At 43.3% G+C, this 19,054-nt stretch overlaps 1 protein-coding gene across 10 annotated transcripts in view; it reads right to left on the bottom strand.

Moving 5' to 3' along the window:
• Window positions 1-669: 669 nt before the first annotated feature.
• camk2d2 (calcium/calmodulin-dependent protein kinase (CaM kinase) II delta 2) overlaps window positions 670-19,054 on the bottom strand; it is a 40,046-nt gene continuing 21,661 nt past the window's right edge. The window contains exons 3-22 of one of the 10 annotated variants that reach the window (XM_056409372.1): window positions 18,678-18,737; window positions 17,403-17,457; window positions 16,760-16,825; window positions 14,954-15,026; window positions 13,297-13,399; window positions 13,024-13,107; window positions 12,739-12,833; window positions 11,533-11,655; window positions 11,224-11,307; window positions 10,927-10,969; window positions 9,738-9,778; window positions 8,534-8,593; window positions 6,901-6,945; window positions 6,458-6,506; window positions 5,884-5,973; window positions 5,424-5,444; window positions 5,013-5,088; window positions 4,809-4,903; window positions 2,947-3,175; window positions 670-2,185 (exon numbers count right to left, since the gene is read on the bottom strand). In XM_056409372.1, the coding sequence (XP_056265347.1) occupies window positions 2,182-2,185; window positions 2,947-3,175; window positions 4,809-4,903; window positions 5,013-5,088; window positions 5,424-5,444; window positions 5,884-5,973; window positions 6,458-6,506; window positions 6,901-6,945; window positions 8,534-8,593; window positions 9,738-9,778; window positions 10,927-10,969; window positions 11,224-11,307; window positions 11,533-11,655; window positions 12,739-12,833; window positions 13,024-13,107; window positions 13,297-13,399; window positions 14,954-15,026; window positions 16,760-16,825; window positions 17,403-17,457; window positions 18,678-18,737 (1,496 nt within the window). In that variant the 3' untranslated portion in view covers window positions 670-2,181. Of the gene's footprint in view, window positions 2,186-2,942; window positions 3,176-4,808; window positions 4,904-5,012; window positions 5,089-5,423; window positions 5,445-5,883; window positions 5,974-6,457; window positions 6,507-6,900; window positions 6,946-8,533; window positions 8,594-9,737; window positions 9,779-10,926; window positions 10,970-11,223; window positions 11,308-11,532; window positions 11,656-12,738; window positions 12,834-13,023; window positions 13,108-13,296; window positions 13,400-14,953; window positions 15,027-16,759; window positions 16,826-17,402; window positions 17,458-18,677; window positions 18,738-19,054 lie in introns of those variants that run through there. The other 9 variants (XM_056409375.1, XM_056409376.1, XM_056409378.1 and 6 more) reach the window with 9 other exon arrangements.

The following is a 19,054-nucleotide window of genomic DNA, read 5'->3' as shown; positions in this document are numbered from 1 at the left end:
TTGGAAAAAGAGCATCATGAGAAACACCTGAAAGCCCTGGAGGGTCTAAAGCAACGAGGCGTACCTTGAAGTGGGTCTTGCAGGACGCAGGAACTGTTGGCAAAAGAGCGCATTTTTGCTTATTGCATTTGAATATTATCCACTGTACAGCAGGTTGAGTCTCTATGAAATGTCAGATGCTGTTTTCACTTTAATTTGTAAATTTTTTTGAAAATAGCATTTTCACTTTTACTTAAATATTTCTGGCATAAATGGAAAAATCAGGTAATATTTTTGCCTCATCGTTTTAGCGTCATCATTTTAATTTTAATGTGGTCAACGTGTACCCCTTCGGGTACCCCTTGTGAACCTTTAATTGAATTATTGTTCTTCCATCTTAATTTTGTAGTCAATTAACACATACATATGGGGAAAATTTGAAGTTTACATTGTCATTTCATAAAATCTTCCATAAACATCAGTATTTACATTGATATGGAAATGACAGATTTAATGATAGAATTGAATTTTGCAGTACATGCAGGCATACACGTTTAGGAGTAATGTATGATATATTGTTTTCGATAGAGCAGAGATCATAAACACAAATAAAACACATCCAATAATGACCTTCAGCAGCTCACCTCCACCTCAGCAGAGTGAACAAAACACAGAACGAGTTGGAGGCCATTCATTATCACACCTTTAAGCTGATTTATTTCTTTCTTAAACATCTTAAGCCATCCATTGCCGTGCCGGCAACAGGTGCACGCCACATAAGGAGTGGTGTACCGCATTGACATCATATGTTTCGTCAAAAGAGATGTTTACCATATTTTCCCCTTACAAAAGAAGAGACCGACCAATTGGAAAGAGCAAACGGAACGGATGGCTAAGACACTGGCGTTGTCCCGCAGCTGCGAGGAGGCCACCGGCGGTAGAAGCACTGGACCTCAGGAAGACATCCCAACATGTATCACAGTCCAACTCTCATTCCACTTTCCCACCATCCTCCTCTGACTGCAATGTTCTTCAGTCCAGTGCTCTTCCAGACTTATTGGCCCAACCTGGAGGTGGAGAATAGAGTGCCTTTGAGCCGTCTTCATCACCTCCGCCTTCTCTGTGCAATTGGCTGAGTAACACACTGGAAATGACGAAGAGTAAAATAACAGAAACCCTATACATACAGTCGAACAATACAAGTACAAACATTATGAAAAATGTGTTTTCTTCTCCTCATTTTTATACAAAATGTAAGGGGGGGTGCTTCAGCAATCGGGAGTTTATTTTACCTCCTCTTCGATATGAGGTTTTTGATATTTACGCCGGATGTTAACCATAACCGTGTTATGGTTTTAGCCACACTTCTATGATACTGGAGGACATAAGACAGATCTGGGACGGGATGGATGCACAACATTAACAAACGCAAACAAACAAGTCAGTGATTCACAAATCAAACAGAAGATATTATAGTTTCATATGATCTTACTTGCATTATTCCCCCCCTCCCCCATGCACTACACAATAGTCCTAAATTCTCATATATTACATATATGCTACATTCTCTTATTTCTTATTTCACTGATATAAAGGCAAACATATCTCGATGCAAAGTGTAAGCTGCTATGCTTTTCTTTACACTTAATTAGTATTATAGATTGAAATCTGACAGTTCAAACAGTATGACTTAGCTCATAGCAAACATAAATGTAGCTCATAAACTGGATTTTACGTAAACTCTTATTTCCTCTGATAGCAAGAATATCAAATTTCAATGTTTGTTTTTTTATCAACCAGAACTAAAGCAAGCTAAATTTTAACATTCTGATCTTCCAAATGTTTCCGTATTGCAAACACATAAATACACGTAAAAATAAAGAACTAATTTTTGGGAGAGGTTACAGTAGTAGATTTTAAAACATCTCTATTTTATATTTAAAATGCATACCAAAACATCTTAAAAAACAAACAAAAGAATGTCAATATGCTCGGTTCATAATGTCCAAATACAGTGTGCAGCCACCCGGTGGTGGATTTCGAATGATGTCCATTAATAAAATGCCATAACAGTAAAATGTATTAATACTTGTATCCTGCAACATCACGTCCCTGGGTCAAAGGTCAGGGGGCAGTCATGGGGGTTGGCTAGTTGGCTGTCCAACTAGAGATATTTTTTTTTGACCACATGTCGATATTCCGTTAACTGCAAAAAGAGAGAGAGAGAGGGAGAGAGAGAGAGAGCATACATTAAAGCAGGAAGCACTGGTCTAATTAATAGCATCAAAAGGCCCCAGCACAATACCATTGGCTCACTGGTATCACTCACTGGGAATATCCCTCTCACACCTATTGTCAAACCACAGGTGTGCTTTCTATTGTTTGGTCTAATTATGCCTCTTTTCCGTTCTTTGTGGGCGTGTACGGACTGTGCTTTGCTGACATCCGGCTCACTCTCTTCTTCTTGTTGCACATGTTAAGGCGGAACATCCTTTATGAACCGTTATGATTCATATTTGGTCAATGTTCAAGTTTTGCACCCTCTGCCTGGTATAACTCTGCCCAACAAATTAAAATGTAATTAAATTGAACTGCAATTTGTGAAACCACCTGCATGGGCATGTAGGGCCTAAACACAAGAGAAACACTCCCTCCACTGCTGGTGCACGTACGAGACCGGGCACGAGACGTTAGAGAGGGAAGGGTTTTTAAATTGTACGATTTTGGCAACTAAATGCATGTGATTTGGAAGTAGTGAGAAAGCGAATGGAAATCCGAGTTCATAAACGGATGTTTTAATATGTTTTTTTAACCACTAATTGATGGCTGATTCAATGTACTGACCACAACCTGGAGCATACCTGATACACTCTTGCACGGTGGAGACTTTGACCCACTTTAAGTCGTGGAAAAACACGATTTCCAATGGAGCTTCCTCCTGAGTGTGTCTTGCTGTTGCTAACTTACTGGGAGGGGATGCTGGGCGAGCCCGAACGGTGGAAGTGGATGTTCTGCCACTTGCCGTCGCGGCGGTGCCACACACGGGTCTCCTCGGACTGCATGGTGCGGGGCATGCCGCTGGTATCCAAGTACTGGGTCAGTCGAATATAGGCAACACACGCTGCATTTTCCCCAATGAGGTGCACATGTGGATTCAAGAGGATGGTGTGCACTGGCTTGTTCCCTTTGGACAGAGCTGGAAGGGAGACAAAACGGCTGATTACAGGGAGACAATGTCCCAGAGCAACACATCATCACTTTTTGGAACGTCTAGCTGAATGATTGTCCAAAAACTAAATGCTGACCTTACTTTTGAGGGATGGGTTAAATACTGGGCCCCAATTTGTTGGGGGTCCATGGAAATATCTTTGAAAAAGAGTATTTGTCACTAGCCATTGTCACTAAAAACGGAGTCTTTGTAAGACTGCAGCAAAACAATGGAGCCCTAGAAAGGAAAGGAGCCCCCCCCCCCCCCCTCCACACACACACACACACACACACACACACCCCAATTGCCACCAGGTGTGTATTATTTCTCACACTGTACTAACTGACATGACAGGAGGAAGCTAAAGTCTCCATGTGTTGATGTTGTACAGTGGACAAGTACAGGCTTGCCAAGTGATTGAGGTTTCTAGGACATATCTGGTTTTTCTGAACTATTTTTACCCGGACTGAGGACATTCTGCCATTTATAGCAGTCATTCATTAGTCATTTTCTTTTTCGCTCCAAGGTTAGTGCACGCACCGCCATGCCCTTGTGGTGCACCAGCAAGCATGAACTGTAAACCGATGGGGCTAAATATCGATATAGAACAAACGATTTTGATCACACCCACTTCAGCACTATAAACGCTCTCTGACATACAAACGACCTGCCCAGTGCCACCGTCACTATGCCGGGGATCTCATTATCTTCTAAATATGACTATGCTTGTCACCGGCCTCCACAGCGGTTGCTTACTGGCTCTTTATGCTGCATTGTCGGGGGGGGGGGGGTACTAAAGCATGTGTACTAAAATCATAAAATATGATTTTAGTACACATGCTGGCTTCTGTATAGAACAGTTTTTCTTAACCTGGGTTCGATCGAACCCCAGGCGTTCGGTGAGTCGCTCTCAGGGGTTTGGCAGGGGGTCACGACCACGGAGTAAAGCCAGAGATAAGCCACGCCCCCTCTAAGGTGCGAATGATGAGAATAAACCACAAATAATCATGAGAGTAAAGCGTTGCAACGGTGGTAAAAATGTGTTGCGCAAAATAAATTCATCCCGCTCGTATTATTGGTGACGTCACGCTCCGCTTGGCCCTCATTGGCTGCAGCTGATCACGCCACATCTGATATCTGTGCTGCAGCAACTTGGTGCGCTCAGTGGTCGTCTTGTGGCTGTTGTGATTCTACGTCATTTGTGAATGTTATTTTAATCCTTCAATCATAACTAACTACGTCGAGCAAAAAAGAAAGTGGTTGGACGAATACGTACAATATGGATTCACGTGTACAAAGGAGCGTGATGGGAGTCGGCGTCCTCAATGGCCAAGTTGAGCAATTCTAGTCGAGCACCGGCAGAACTAAAGGAACCCTTCCTAAAGCTGCACGTTCAGTTCCAGCCAAATTATCGGTCTCAGCGTCGTGCTTGGGTGCGGCGCCAGCTGGCGACTTGCACCTCTTGGAGCAACCCCCGACAAACCTCAACTGCTCTGGGCAACAGTAGCGCGAGCAAACACCATGACTAATTCCCTCTGAACTCTGTTGGTACTCTACACTATTATATACAACTTTGGAAGATGAGTTCCAGGGGACATACGAGTCCCGCATAACGTCTTACCGTTCTCAAAGTAGAATCGATGGAAGTCGTGTCCTTCCACCAGGTTGCCCAGGGCCTCGGGCTCAAAGGAAGTTAGACCAGGGTCACAAATCTTCCTGTTACACCAAAAGAAATAAAAAATAAAGGAGAATACAGAATTAGCAAATGACGTCAGAAAATCCCATTTAAACGTTGCGGTGCGAATGCAGAGAGGAGGAAACTTACGCGTAGGTATCAAAGTCTCCATTGTTGATAGACTCGATCAGCTGCTCGGTAACTTTGATGATCTCCTGTTTGCGAGCTGCAACACAAGAACACAGAACATCATCAGCGACGCAAATGGAGGTCACAGGCAAAGCGCAGATACGATCAATTCGGCTTCTAATGGGTTCTAGGCTGCAGGATTTCAGAGTTGTTAGCAATGGAAGGCGCTCAAGTTTCACAAAATGTTTGTTCTTTCATATCTGAGAATCAAAACGACCAGAAAGCCTCCCATGGCTAATAGTGATACATCAGGCAGCAAAATGTAAGACGACACGATTCCTTTCACCTGACAAAGCTCAGAGTGAATGGAAACAAAACCAATGCAAATATTTGCTACAAAAGCAGTTTCAACGAAGTAATGTTGACGGTTACCTTTATGGTTATTGGTGCAGGCTGGGGGATATTACAAAAAGAATCCACTTAATTTGCGCAAAACAAAAAGATACCTTGTGTGTGTGTGTGTGTGTGCGTGTCAGAAGAGCATCTGTGTCTACGAGACACGAATACACAGCAGGAGAGCATCAAAGTCCAATTCAAATACGAAGGAATAAATTTGATGGAGGGAAGCAGAATAATAAAAGGATAAAAAACAGTGGTTGTTCTTTTTTTTTATTATATGAGTGGAGAAGGGATGCTCGGTGAGGAAGAACAATCTCCAAACATGGACTGTATCAAACACCCACTCAATCTACAGGGAAGCCTCGGAAACACGGGATTTGAGACACTTTACATCGAGAGATCACTTTTCCTCCAGTGACGACAGTGATGGGCAAGGGAGGGGAACAAAAACAGGGCTCCCCCCCCCCCACACACACACAGCGGAGGGACTTACTATGAACTGAGGAGGTGGGAGTCAGTCTCGAGTCAGACATCTGTGAGGAACGGCTCAAGATACCGCTCACTAAGCTGCCTAGACGACGGGCTGTCAGCGGATGCACGGGCGGGTGTGTAATTGGGTTGGGGATGTAACACAAATGTGTGTGTGTGTATGTTTGTGTGTGTGTGTATGTTTGTGTGTGTGTGTGTGTGTGTGTGGGTGGGTGGGGGGAGGTAGAGGGGCAAAAAGGCAGGCGAGGAATTATGTCAAACATTGACATTTTCAACCAACCATGAGAAGGGGAAGAGAACAAGTGTAAAAAAAAGAACATTAAAAAGAATAACATGAAAAATTTTGTTTTTTAATCAGACTAATAAAGATGGCTGAAACTTGAGGATGTGAGGAAGGAAAGGACAGAAAAAGAACAGGGCTTTTTCTTTTTGCGAGAGGCGCTGACAGCCTAAACGAGGGTTGCGGCCGCAGTGAAAAAAACGAGAGCGGACAGTCGGAATGGGATAGGGTGGTGTGGTGTGTGTGTGGTGGGGGGCGATTATCTACTGGGAGTAGATTGTCACACAAGTTTCCCTACCTTTTACGTCCTCGTCCTCAATGGTGGTGTTGGCGCTCTCAATGGACTCCTGACAAAGAACGACAACAGTTTGTATTTTTAAAGGTTAAAGGACAATTTATGTTTGTAATATCAATGAGTGTTGAAATGAAACACTTCCAATGCTCCTGCAAACTCAGATTTTGCTATGAATTTAGTATTTTCGGGGCATTTTTTCTTTTCTTTTATGAGTACAATGCTGACAGGAAACTGGAGGTGAGAAAGAAGAGACCACATGCAACTAAAGTCCCCGACTGGATTTAAACCAGATTACAGGGTTAAACCTATAGGCCACCAGGATTGACAGTTGGTGGAAGGATACACTATTCTCATTATTAATATTGGAAAATGGAAAGGCTTTGTACAGTAGCAAACATCTCTCATTAAAAACAAGCAACAATGACCATGATTATGAATTGCAATACCTTATTTCCATCTACAGGGTTGTGGATCACAGTTGTCTGTGGCTCCTAAAGAGAACAAATGACAGAGAACTTGTGGGAAGAAATAATGATAGAAGGACAGACAAGGTATGATGGCACAGAAAATGTTCAAAGAAATGTATTTGTGTGAATTTACAGAATCTGTCTGTATATGGCTCTTACCCGATCTATCTATCCATCCATTTCTCTCTCTCTCTATTTATATATATATATTTATCTATCTGTCCATCCATCATCGCTATATCTATATATCTATCTATGTATATATTTATTTATCCATCCATCTATCTCTCTATCTATCTCTCTATTCATTTATCTATTTATCCATGTATCTCTCTCTCTATCTATTCATCCATCTCTCTATCTCCCTATCTCTCTATCTATCTCTCAAGGTCACATCGATCTATCTCTCTATTTATCTATTTAACCATCTCTCTATCTATCTATCTATCTCTCTATCTATCTCTCTTTGTTATCTATATTTATCTATATTGATGTATCTTGACGTCAATCCATCATAATGCATCTGATAAAATAAATCTCCAATTAACCCCCCCCCCCCACACACACACACACACACACAACCCCTCTCTCCTCCGTCTGGCCAGTCAGACGTCTGGGCTGAGGTGGAATCGATCCTGGTGACCAGATGAGTCCTTCTAATCACTTACCCTGATTACATTAGATTATAACATCACCAGCCGTCATCTATCTGTGTGTGTGTGTGTGTGTGGGGGGTCTGTGTGTACATGATGACGGAGAGGGATAGAGAGAGAAAAGGCGAAAGAGAGAGATGCCATGTGCCTGTGTTCATGCGTAATCGTCTCGACATAAAATGGGGGGGAGCCACAGTCATGTGGCCTGACGCAGACAGATAGTCAGCAGACACTGTGCGCAAGCCAATGAGCGGCAGCCAAATCACTTGTGAGGGTGGGGGGGGGGGGGGGCATCATAATGAGCCTAAGGAGGCGACATCCTCTCACTCCAGCCATGCACAAGCAGACCAGACCTGCGTAACACATCCGTGCTACGCTTACGAACAGAAATGATAGCGTTACAGTTCAAAACATGATAGCAGTATGCATGGTGGAGGTGGGTAAAGATGGAGGAGAGAGATCGGGGGGAGGGGGGTGGCGTAGAGGTTGCCCTTAACTACAGATTTAAAACTACACGAGTCAAATCCAAACGTGTGCATGAAGGCTTATTGATTCAGCAGCATGAACGACGTACAGATCAAGACACTGTCCCGAGCTCTGCATGCCCTATTATGCATGCTGCGCAAAAATCTGAATGAATTATGAATATTTTATATTTTTTCATCGGATATGCTTGGGAGCCGGGATATGCCACAAAAAGCTTTGACACGCTATGTCACGATGATAGCCGGACGTCGAGCGAGTCATCCGTTTCACCCGTGCCTATTCTAAGACTTTAAATGCCACGCAGCGCGGCTAAGATCAAACGGGACGTGATCTGAGCCGATGTGTCGGGGGTGAACCTGTACCTCCTGGGGGTGGGGTGGGGGGTGGGGGGTTGTGGGATGAGGAGGTTTGGAGAGGCTTTTATCTTTTTGGAGGATGAAGGTGCAGGTGTGAGAGAAGTGCTGTGTTTATACCAGTGCCGGGACAGGGCCAGTTTCTTTGGGGCTGGTCACTGTGTTGGCTTTGTTGTTGACCTGCAGGGGGCAGTGTAAATGGGACATGACACAGGCGCACACTTTTCAGACAGCACATTTGTGCTCTCTCACACACACACACACACATACACACACATTCTGTCTAAGGTCCCCTCCAAAGAGATCATCTCAACTGGTGTGATGTAACTGAGACGTTACTGTAACACCCTGTTCTGTTTCTCCTGTGTTCTGTGTCTCCTCTGTGTCTTCTCTGTCTTAATTGTTTAATTCCCTGCACCTGCCCTCAGCCACTCTTGTCTCGTTACTGTCTGATGTCGTACACCTGTTTACGCCCTATATATTGTGTCAGTCTTTCCCTTGTCTGCTGTCGGATTGTCGTCTCTAGTTCCGTGTCCTTTTCCCGTCGTCCTGTCTGTGTTCCTGATCCTGCCTGCTTCGACCCTGCCTGCCCTGACCGACGATCCTCTGCCTGCCCCTTTTGCACCTTGTTTATTTTGCAACTGTTTTGCCTCATTAAAGAGTGCTTTTTGTTATTTATATTGCGTCCAGCCTGTCTCTCTGCGCCTGAGCCTCACCCCGTCACAAGGACCTGACAGTTACGCTGTTCCCAACCGAGCCATCTCTACGATCTGTGGGTTTTATGGAGTGCACTTAGTCAGGGAGGTAAATGTGTTGAGGAAAGAACTCAGTACAACTTTAGGCTGTCCTGAAGGTTAGGGAACAACTGTCAGAAAGCAGTTAGAGGGGAACTCCTCATGTTTCTAAAGAACTAAATGTTTGAATAGGTAGACCGTTTTGATTGAATTCTAAAGTGTCACACGTAGCAAAGCACAAAGGAGGCTCTTAGTAACTACACTACACATCCGGTCTGATGGGTTAAGAAAACACTTGTTTAATAACTGACCATTAATAAAATACAAAATTGTACCAACAGACCATCTGCCTAATTTAAACTTCTATAGGAATGCAGATATGTGCTGGTATGACCATCTATTGTGGGATCAAGCTAAGAAATGACCACCGTTGCCCGCTGCTGGGTGTGCCAGGTGTCCCTGAATGATGATATTGGTGAGGTCACAGTGCATAATAATCATCCAGAAGGTTCCCTCAGACACCGAAACGTTCCAGCAAACCAATGCAAGTAACAAAGCACTTTTTTCTGTCTTGGGTCAAAGCGACTCACCTTCACGGCGTCCGCCTTCTTGTTGAGCAAACACTTGGCTGCTGTGGAGGGACAGAGAGAGACAGGACTTCAGCTTGAGGGATCTCCAACGGACTCCTGCGGCTACGCTAACATGCGAGCAGGCAGATCAGTCAGCTGCGCTTATCTTCAAACTCCAGGTGCAAAATCCAGCCGCAAGATCCATAATGCAATGCAACAGATGCTGAGTGGCATCTTCATTTATGCGAGGCTTTTCTCTTACCACACACTGATTGTCATGTGAAGGGTGGGCAGTTGATCGGGTGTGTATTTAGCAAGTAATGAAAGGGGTAATCTATCTATCAGACCCAAACAGCATTCTTAAATTGACATTTACACACATGCTCTTAACAACTAGCACACACACACCAACGCACACAATCCTGCCACTCGTCACTGTATTTCTCATGTATTTAAATAATCCAAACACAGTGGATTGCATTTCAAAATGCATGCTGTATCCTTGTCTACATTGAATTATTATCTCATCTTAACAGTTTTCTTCTCTTTAAAAAGAAAAACACCTCTTCATGCATATGCAATTAGCTCTTATTGGTGTATGTGAGGCCTAATACATCACACAACAATTTACCCCGGCATATTTCCCTGTCATTCCAAAAGAAAATCTTACCTCACACGGAAACCAAAATCCAAACAAAAGAAGGAAAGGAATTTGAAAAAGGAAGAGAATGATGAATAAAAAGAGTCACAAATGCGCTGATGCATTTACTGTAGAATGAAGAGAGAAAGCAGGCTAGTAAGAGCGTGACAAAATAAGAGATAGGTAAAAAGTGCATGCAGAAAGGTATGGCAGAGCACAACATCGAGATAAAGCGAAAGATCAACAGCCGGAGAGATGAAGACAGATTGCTCTGTTTGCTTTTCTTCTGCAGAAAAACAGACCGAAGGCAGTCAAAATGTTCAAAAGGCCTCTATTCTATAGAAAAGTTGAAGATTGATTGCACCTTTTTCTTTGTAGTGCCTCAGATCTCTTTTCCTCATGACGAGAAGATGCATTTTTCAGAGCATAACTCACCACACCACCAATATTGGAGGCCGGAGAAGTATTTACAGCCTCCTCTTTGTTTGTTTTTAACATGAATGCTTTTTGTTCAGAAGATATGTTTGGGTAACCCAGGTGGTCTTGGACACCTGGCTGAGAGAAACATACCTGAGAAGTTTCTTGTGACAAGCAAAGTGGTCAAAATGGCTCCCTGCAGTTCAGGGAAGGAGGGGAAGTAATGATGAAGGAAGGAGGAAAAGGGAGAAAGGAAGGAAGATACATAAATAGAAAGATTGATTATAAGGTCAAGGCGAGAACGAGGAGCACATCAAAAGGGCAACTTGAAGGTTTTTAGAGAACAAAGTCATCATATCCAGCGTGCAAAGTCCAGAGTGGGGAAGGAGAGGAGGCCGGATGGATCGTTCTTGCATGAATAGAACCGCAAAGCATTGCCAGACGTCTCACCTTGAGTTTCCTCCTGGCGTTGAATTTCTTCAGGCACTCCACCGTCTCCTGCCTGTGCATCATGGAGGCTACAGTGGACCGTTGCTGTAGGAGGATCAGAGAGGATGAGAGGATTAGGGGAGAATGGAAATAATGGATGGGACGAATGTATGCAGCGTGGATCTGATGGCATCAGTGTGCGTGTCTTTATTTGAGTCTCCTGTCTGTATGTGTGTTACGTGTGAGTTTCTGAATGTCTGCTTGATTATGTGTGTGTGTGTGTGTGTGTGTGTGTGTGTGTGTGTGTGTGTGTGTGTGTGTGACACATACGCAGATCCAGGGATGTTTGAGGGCCTCGGTGGCAGTGATGCGTTTATTGGGGTTGATGGTCAGCATCTTGTTGATCAGGTCTTTGGCGTCAGGAGTTACAGTGTCCCACTCGGGGGACGGGAACTGTCAGGAAAACCAGAAAGACTGTCAAACGCAGGGATGTCTATGTGTACAGATTGTAAAGCACTCCGAGACAAATTTGTAATTTGTGAAATTGGGCTATACAAATAAACTGAATTGAAACGAGCAAAACTAATAGGGACAAGATATGCATCATCAGATCAGAAGGAGAAGAGGAATGGAAAAGAAAATGTGAAAAACATAAGTGAAGGTACAGAAAATGAGAGAAACAACTCGCAATAGAGAGTGTTTTTATTTTGTTAATTGTTTTGGTGACAAATATGGTTAATGTGTGATTTTGTCAGCAAGGTACACAAAGAGGATTATGTTCCTTTTACAATTGGTTCGGGTGAGAATTCTATTTTCCAAATTCACAGCAGAGGAAACGAGCGAACCACCCTAAATAATAAGTAATAACAATACAACGAACCAGCCGAGGATCAATGTGTGGAAACATTTGGGATTTGAAACCGCACATGGCAAAATCATGGATAACAGTTTAAAAATGCCACTGCCTTGTGATTTTGTGACAGGATTTATTTTTGCGATGATTTATTTGGTGGATAATCTTCTTGGGTATATTATTAAAACTAATTTGAATAATTTAATTAATGCAACTTTATTTTTTGCACAACAAACTGCAGTAGATCGCTGGAGATCCTGGCAAACTCAACACTTTACTTTACTCAGCACTTTACTTTGTTTTCCCCTTGTATATTTAGTATTAGTATTAGTATTTAGTTGTTAGTTTTTTTTGTATTTAGTTTTGTGTTTTATTATTATCTTTATTAATGCTCTGATGTGCACCGCTGCTGTGATTTTTGAAATTTCCCCACTGTGGGACGAATAAAGGTATATATCATATCATATCATATGATGACATGTGGTGACATCACATTGAACGTTGACCAAGTAACGATGAGCTGTCCTCCTGCTCTTGCTTTAAAAGGGTTTTTTAATCAGTAACTACTAAACTAAGTTTTTCAGTGATGTCAACATGACAAAACATCCTAAATTGCCTGTTAACATCAGTTCGACAACAGATTTTAGAGTCGGGCTTCACACTAAGTTCATTCATGTACTTACATCATAGGCCCCAGCCTTGATTTGTTGGTAGAGGCGGTGCTGGTCTTCATCCCAGAAGGGAGGGTAGCCCACCAGCAGGATGTATAAAATCACACCTGCAGGGAGGAGACATGGTCAGGTCAGCACGTTCACAGAAAAGACCAACATACGAACATGATAGATACTGATAACAAAATATATATTATTCACGACTATTAAACACTTGAAACAACACTCATATTCAGGCTGTAGCTCAAGTTAATTGAAACAGTTTGCAGTGGGAGGATTTATTTTGAAGGTATTTACCACAGGCCCACATGTCAACTGGCTTCCCATACGGGTCTTTCCTCAGGACCTCTGGAGACAGGTAGCCCGGGGTGCCGGCGAAACCTGGAGGAGTGATATGGAGGGAAGGAATGTGGAATGGGAGGGAGGAGTGGGCGATTCAGTGACGAGGATGCTTCTCGACCAACTAAAAGTGTGATTGATTGATTGATTGATTGATTGATCGACTGATTGGCCGGTTGCTTAATTTACCAAACTGATTAAGGTTGAAAAAATGGATGGATGAATACTCACCAAACCATGCCTGCTGGTCCCCCTGCACCTCGATAGCCAGCCCAAAGTCAGCCAACTTGACCGCCGCCCCCTTCAGCTTACTGGCCAATAGAAGGTTCTCAGGCTGAGGGGGGCGGAGTCAAACAGGTTAGAGGTGAGAGGTCACGCGCTCTGGGAACAAGCCGCCCACAGAAACAGATCTAAAACCAGGTTAGCCAGACCAAATCCTAATCCAAGCTATTAGGGGTCAACAATGCTAAACTGCTCTTAACTCAGTGTCTGAGGCAACTCGCTTTCTGCCACACAAATGACAGAGAGACACACAAATGTGCACGGGACCAAATCTCTACGTGACAAAGGGAACCCTTTTCCCAAGCCGGAGCTGTGGACTTGCTCCCCTCGCTTATGGATTTTGAGAGAGTTCATTGGTTGTGGACGCCATGAGCTCGTCCTCAATGGCAACCAATCCACTGTTAAAATCCATGAGTGGAAACGAAGCGAAGTGCACGCAGCGGGGAGAAGGACACAGGATACGGGGGGGGGGGGGGGTGTAAAACAAGTGGGTAGAGACAAAAACGCACGCCGCACACTGACACAGTTTAGCACAATACACGAAAATATGCAAGCCCCCCCAGCAAGCACATGTGCACACACAGTCCCAAACACACACACACACGCATACATACACACACACAGGTGCAGAAAGGTCTTTGCTGACCTGAGGTCAGTTAGACAGTGTGCTCAAATGAATAAAACATTTCTTCACATTTAGAGCCTCAATGCAGACGGCCTGTGAGCAGTCACTTTGTGGCAGACACACTCAACAGCAAAGTAACTGACAGCTGGACAACAACATCAATGTAATCATCTCCAGAGTGATGAATAAATCTTCCTGATTATGAAGCATCAGAAAAAGTGCATCCCCTCAGAAAAGGATATCTGCTCTATTACTGTAATATCTGCTCCAGCCAATGTTTCTCATCGGCACAGTTACACGTTCAACCGTTGAACAAATTCACGACACTCTTTCGCCTCCACATATATTTTTTTTAAAGATGAAAAGTTATGAGAAGACAGACAATAATTGGAATATTCATGACGTTGGAAATCTTTGACATCTCAACATAATTTGTACATAATTATGCAAATAGTGATCACTCCTCAGGTTCTGGCGTGGTGATTGCTCCTTTTCCCCGTCGCCATAGCGCCAAGATGCCAGCGAGTGCTCTGTGCCATCAGGGGAAGTGTTGGAGGAGGATCCTCGGTCCTGACATTGGCAGGGACGGGTAATTAAGCTCAGAGCTTCCACTCAACACGATTTCACTGGAACAATGTTGGAGCCAAGTCTCCTCCGCCTATGCACTTTGGTATGTTTCAATCTGGATCTTTAATGCCAATTTTATAACTGTGGTCAAGGTCAGATTCTAATAATTGTTCAAAGATTTTTAGGGCTTCGCGAAGGAAGAGCGGAATAATGTAACAAATAAAAGAAATCTCCATGACCATATTTTTTCTCTCACATTGAGAAGACAATCGTCGATTTGGGTTTTATGTGGTCAAACAGAACGGAATAAAAGGTGGAAGCACGAGGACTGCGAGGAGAGTCGCCGGGCCTTTTCTCTGAATGTTGCCGTCTGCCGCACAGAGGGGACTGAACACGGGCCGCGGTCATACAAACCTTCAGATCCCTGTGGACGATCCCATTCACGTGGCAGTGGTGGACACTCTCCAGGATCTGCTGTATGCAGTGGCTGAGCAGTGAACAGGCACAGGATGGTGAGAGGGCGGAAAGGAAAGAAAGAGAGGAGAGAGGAGAAGACAAGGGAAATTAATTGAAGGGGGGAGAGAAGAGACAATGTACCACATGACCCTCTCATTAGGCTTGATGCTACTGTCTTGACGGGTGACATTAAGTCCTGTAAAGGTAAGATATTTTCCACAAGATTTATTTGTATGACACCATATATTATAGACAAACCAAAACAATACAGTGTATGTGGCAAGAAACTCTCTCTGAGGAGGAAGAAGTAATTCAATACAACGCTGACAGTGTAAGGCTGCGTATGATGAATACCACCAGCTATATGTCGTGAATCACTATTATAATTAACTGTGAGAGATGCTTTGGAGACAAGGCAGCTGTATCACACAGTGGCGGTGCGTCCATAGGGGGCGCTAGGGCGCCGCCCCTCTTAAAATTTTGAGATGAAAAAAAAAGAAGAAGAAAAAAATATAATATATACTGTCAAAAAACATTATATACCAAATCATTTAAAGAGTAAATATACCGTGTTGACGTGCTAAATGTGTGTGGGAGACCGTCAGCCTGTCAACAACCACTTAAGTTAAATGTGACATAAATAATATATCGCCACTCATCCTCACTGAGAGAAGCCCCGCCCCATTTTCGGGGCGGCAGCGAGCAAACATTTCACAGTCGTTTCGGCAAGGACGGCTTCTCATTGGCGGATGAAACGTGAATCTTGGGACGCAAAAATGTGCGCCCTGGCCAATCACATCGTTTCTTATTTCACGTGGTTGGACTATTCGGCCAATCAGAGACCGGTATCGTTCCCTCAGCCAGAGAGCTCCACGGAGCTATGCGAGCAGGTTGCTAACCGGAGCTGTTAGCTGGAGGCTCAGTGAGTAATGCGCTGTTTAGTTTCCCCTGTCTGTTGTTCCAAAGTCCTGGGACTGAAACTCTCAGGACTACAACGGGGAGAGGGATCTAAAGAGCTTCAGACAAGTGTAAGAAGCACAAATCTTGCCACAGTTATCTAGCTAACAGCATGAAGCTAACTCACTAACAGCCTGAAGCTAACCCTGTTAGAAGAGCAGCAGAAGGAGACCGAACTGGCATCGAAAACACAACGAAGAAGTTCTGAAAAACAGACACATTCCCTCAAGAATAATGGAAACAGGCTGGTTACAGACATGATTGACTTTAACCAGAGAGTTATTGAGACGTTTGCCAACTTTAAAGAGAGGAGGCTACTTGTCTTTACAGTAGTGGGTCTACTCTGTCAAACACCCAATGTAACATGTGATCTCTTTCTGACTCTATTCTGCTCTGAACCTCTTTCATGTGAGGGTGAAACTCTTTTATTTTGCAAACCTCTGAAACCCAACCCAATGTTCCTTAAAGCTGCTCTGAACCTCTCATGCCCAAAGTTACAGTGTGTTGATAGTTGTTATTGGACAGTGTTGAGCACGCTGTGTTCTTGAAATAAAGCTTTGTTTTTTACAATATTCTACTCAAAACCTCTTTTCTTCTCATTGTTGAGTGCTATTTAAACCGCGTCGCCCAATTGCGCCCCCCCCCCCCAATTTCACCAGCCGCCACTGGTATCACACCCTCCGAGAGGACCATATGTGAAACACACAAATATAGCGCACACCCAATGTGTGTGTGTGTGCGTGTGTACGTGTAGGTGTGTGTGCATGTGCGTGAGTGTGCGTGAATGTGTGTGTGTGTGCGTGTTACCTTGCGTCAGCCTCACTGTAGTACTCCCTAGCTACAATGTCTTCAAACAGCTCTCCTCCTGTCACCCTGGGGAGAAACAGAGATTGTGCACGTCACACTGTATCGAACAATACTTTCGTTGCATCCACACACACACATCATAAAGTTATTACATGTGCGCATATCTTACAAGGGCTTTCTACACACATACACACACCCATAGGCTTATCCAGCACACACATACACACACATAAGGAGTGGATATAGGCCAGGAGCCTATAACACCTGCTCTAGTTAAGTACCATAGCCTAGATGTAACAGAGATGAATGCAATTTTTCTTACAACAGGGAGCTGTTGGTTTGTGACGTTAGCTAACCAAGTGACAAAACAGTAGGGTTTTCCAAATGGGTCTTGGCCCAAAAAAAAAAATTCTGTCGTGCGTCTATTCTTGGGAAAAGAAATGATCTATAAAGATAAATCAGTTCATTGTTTGTATCTTGCTGAGGAGTAAATAAGAGGTAGGCTATGGTTTGGCTAATATGAAATATGATTCACACATCTTACTCAACCCTTCATCAAAATACTTTAGAATCATGACATAAGGCGGGAAGATTTTAAGTAACATATCACCATAAATACAGTTATTTTTATTCTGCTACTTACAGATCAAACACCAGATAGTGGAAACCCTCTTCTGATATGCTTTCATGGAGTCGTACTGTTGAAGAGATTTAACACAAACACAGGGCATAAAACAGTAAAGAGACGGAGGAAACAGCCAAACGAAACAGAAAGCAGTCAATACCTCAACACAAATACTGCCGTCACTCATTATTGACACTTTCCTTCGTGCTGCTGTGCTGAGTTACAGTAGTTATGTGCAAAGGAGTGTAAATCAGACTGCAAAGCCTCAGCTATATGCGAGCTATATGAGTTTGGTTTCTAAAAGCAAACAGCAGGAACAAACCTGAACTCACGCCGTTAGCCTGGTGCCATTTAGAGCAGGGACATATTTTAATGATTTGTGCATCATTGTTTTGACATCTGAGCGAGCATCTGCTCAGCATGTATTATAAAGGTATATCGATTGAAATCTTGTGTTTACGGCTGGTTAACTATTGGATTTAAACACAGTGAGATGTTTGGATCCACTGAAACGTTTAGAGATTTAAAGAAAGAAAATAAATATGTGTACTGGCATATGGACACTTTGGTCCTTGCAGATGTGCTGTTTTAAACCATGGTATTAACATACACAGTAATTAGTGCCCTCAAAGCCTTTGGTTCTTAAGACTTGAGAATTATCCTTCATCATTTCTTTGTCGCACCTCCAATATATCACATAACGCCTTTTTCTCTATTTCTTTCTATTTTAGAGCTGACACTACACGTGAATATGTAAAGGTTGAAACTAATAGATCGATATCACCATGACACTTCCCATGGTGATTACTTAAGTATTTTTTGTATTACCAGTTTCCTGAATTTTATTTTAAGTTTTCAAATGTGGCTTTATCTTATTTAATATGTGCCAGTTTTGTATACATTTCAAATGCTGTACTCAGACTTTATACAAGCAGAAGTTATCTGGGGAAACTAGATGGCAGCTCCAGTGCAGAGCTGACAAAAGAGGAGAGAAGGGTTCTACCAGATGTGTGATGAGGAGGAAAGAGTGTAAAGGGTCAGTCGTTTAGGGGGAGGGATTTCTGATGATTCAGCTGAGATACATCATCTTTATATACCTTTGTACACACACACACACACACACACACAAACACTTGGTTCCCTCATAACTGTGTCTCGAAGATGAATAGCTGGAGCATGATTCACCAGAGACCTGAAACATGCGTGTGTCTGTTTGTGTGTGTGTGTGTGTGTGTGGGAGTGTGTATGAGTGTGTGCTTGTGCTTGTGCTAAGACCGAGGACTCGCAGCTCACCGATGTTGGGGTGCTTTAGTAAACGACAAATCCTCGCCTCTCTCTCCAGCTTTTGATGATCTGAAATAACAAAAACACAGAGAGGTTATTTTTAATGCTCTTCGTTATCCACTGCTCTGATTGGCTCTCTGCATCATTCAACAGGAAGTTGGCTACAAGTTACTTTTGACTCAGTGGATGAAGTTGTCAGAGGGTGTTTCTGTACTTGACATTCACACTTCGGGATGTACAGTATTTAAGTGTGCATGACTGTGTGTGTGTGTGTGTGTGTGTGTGTGTGTGTGTGTGTGTGTGTATTGGCTTTGTGTCGGCCCTGTCCTTTTCTTTATCAGAGCTGCAAATACTGTGACCCGATATGTGCCACAAACAACAGCGGA

This window comes from Pseudoliparis swirei, chromosome 24, assembly GCF_029220125.1.
Source record: "Pseudoliparis swirei isolate HS2019 ecotype Mariana Trench chromosome 24, NWPU_hadal_v1, whole genome shotgun sequence".
In the NCBI taxonomy this organism is placed as follows: Eukaryota; Metazoa; Chordata; class Actinopteri; order Perciformes; family Liparidae; genus Pseudoliparis; species Pseudoliparis swirei.
The sequence above is the reverse complement of the archived record's forward strand: the minus strand, read 5'-3'. Positions and strand labels throughout refer to the sequence as shown.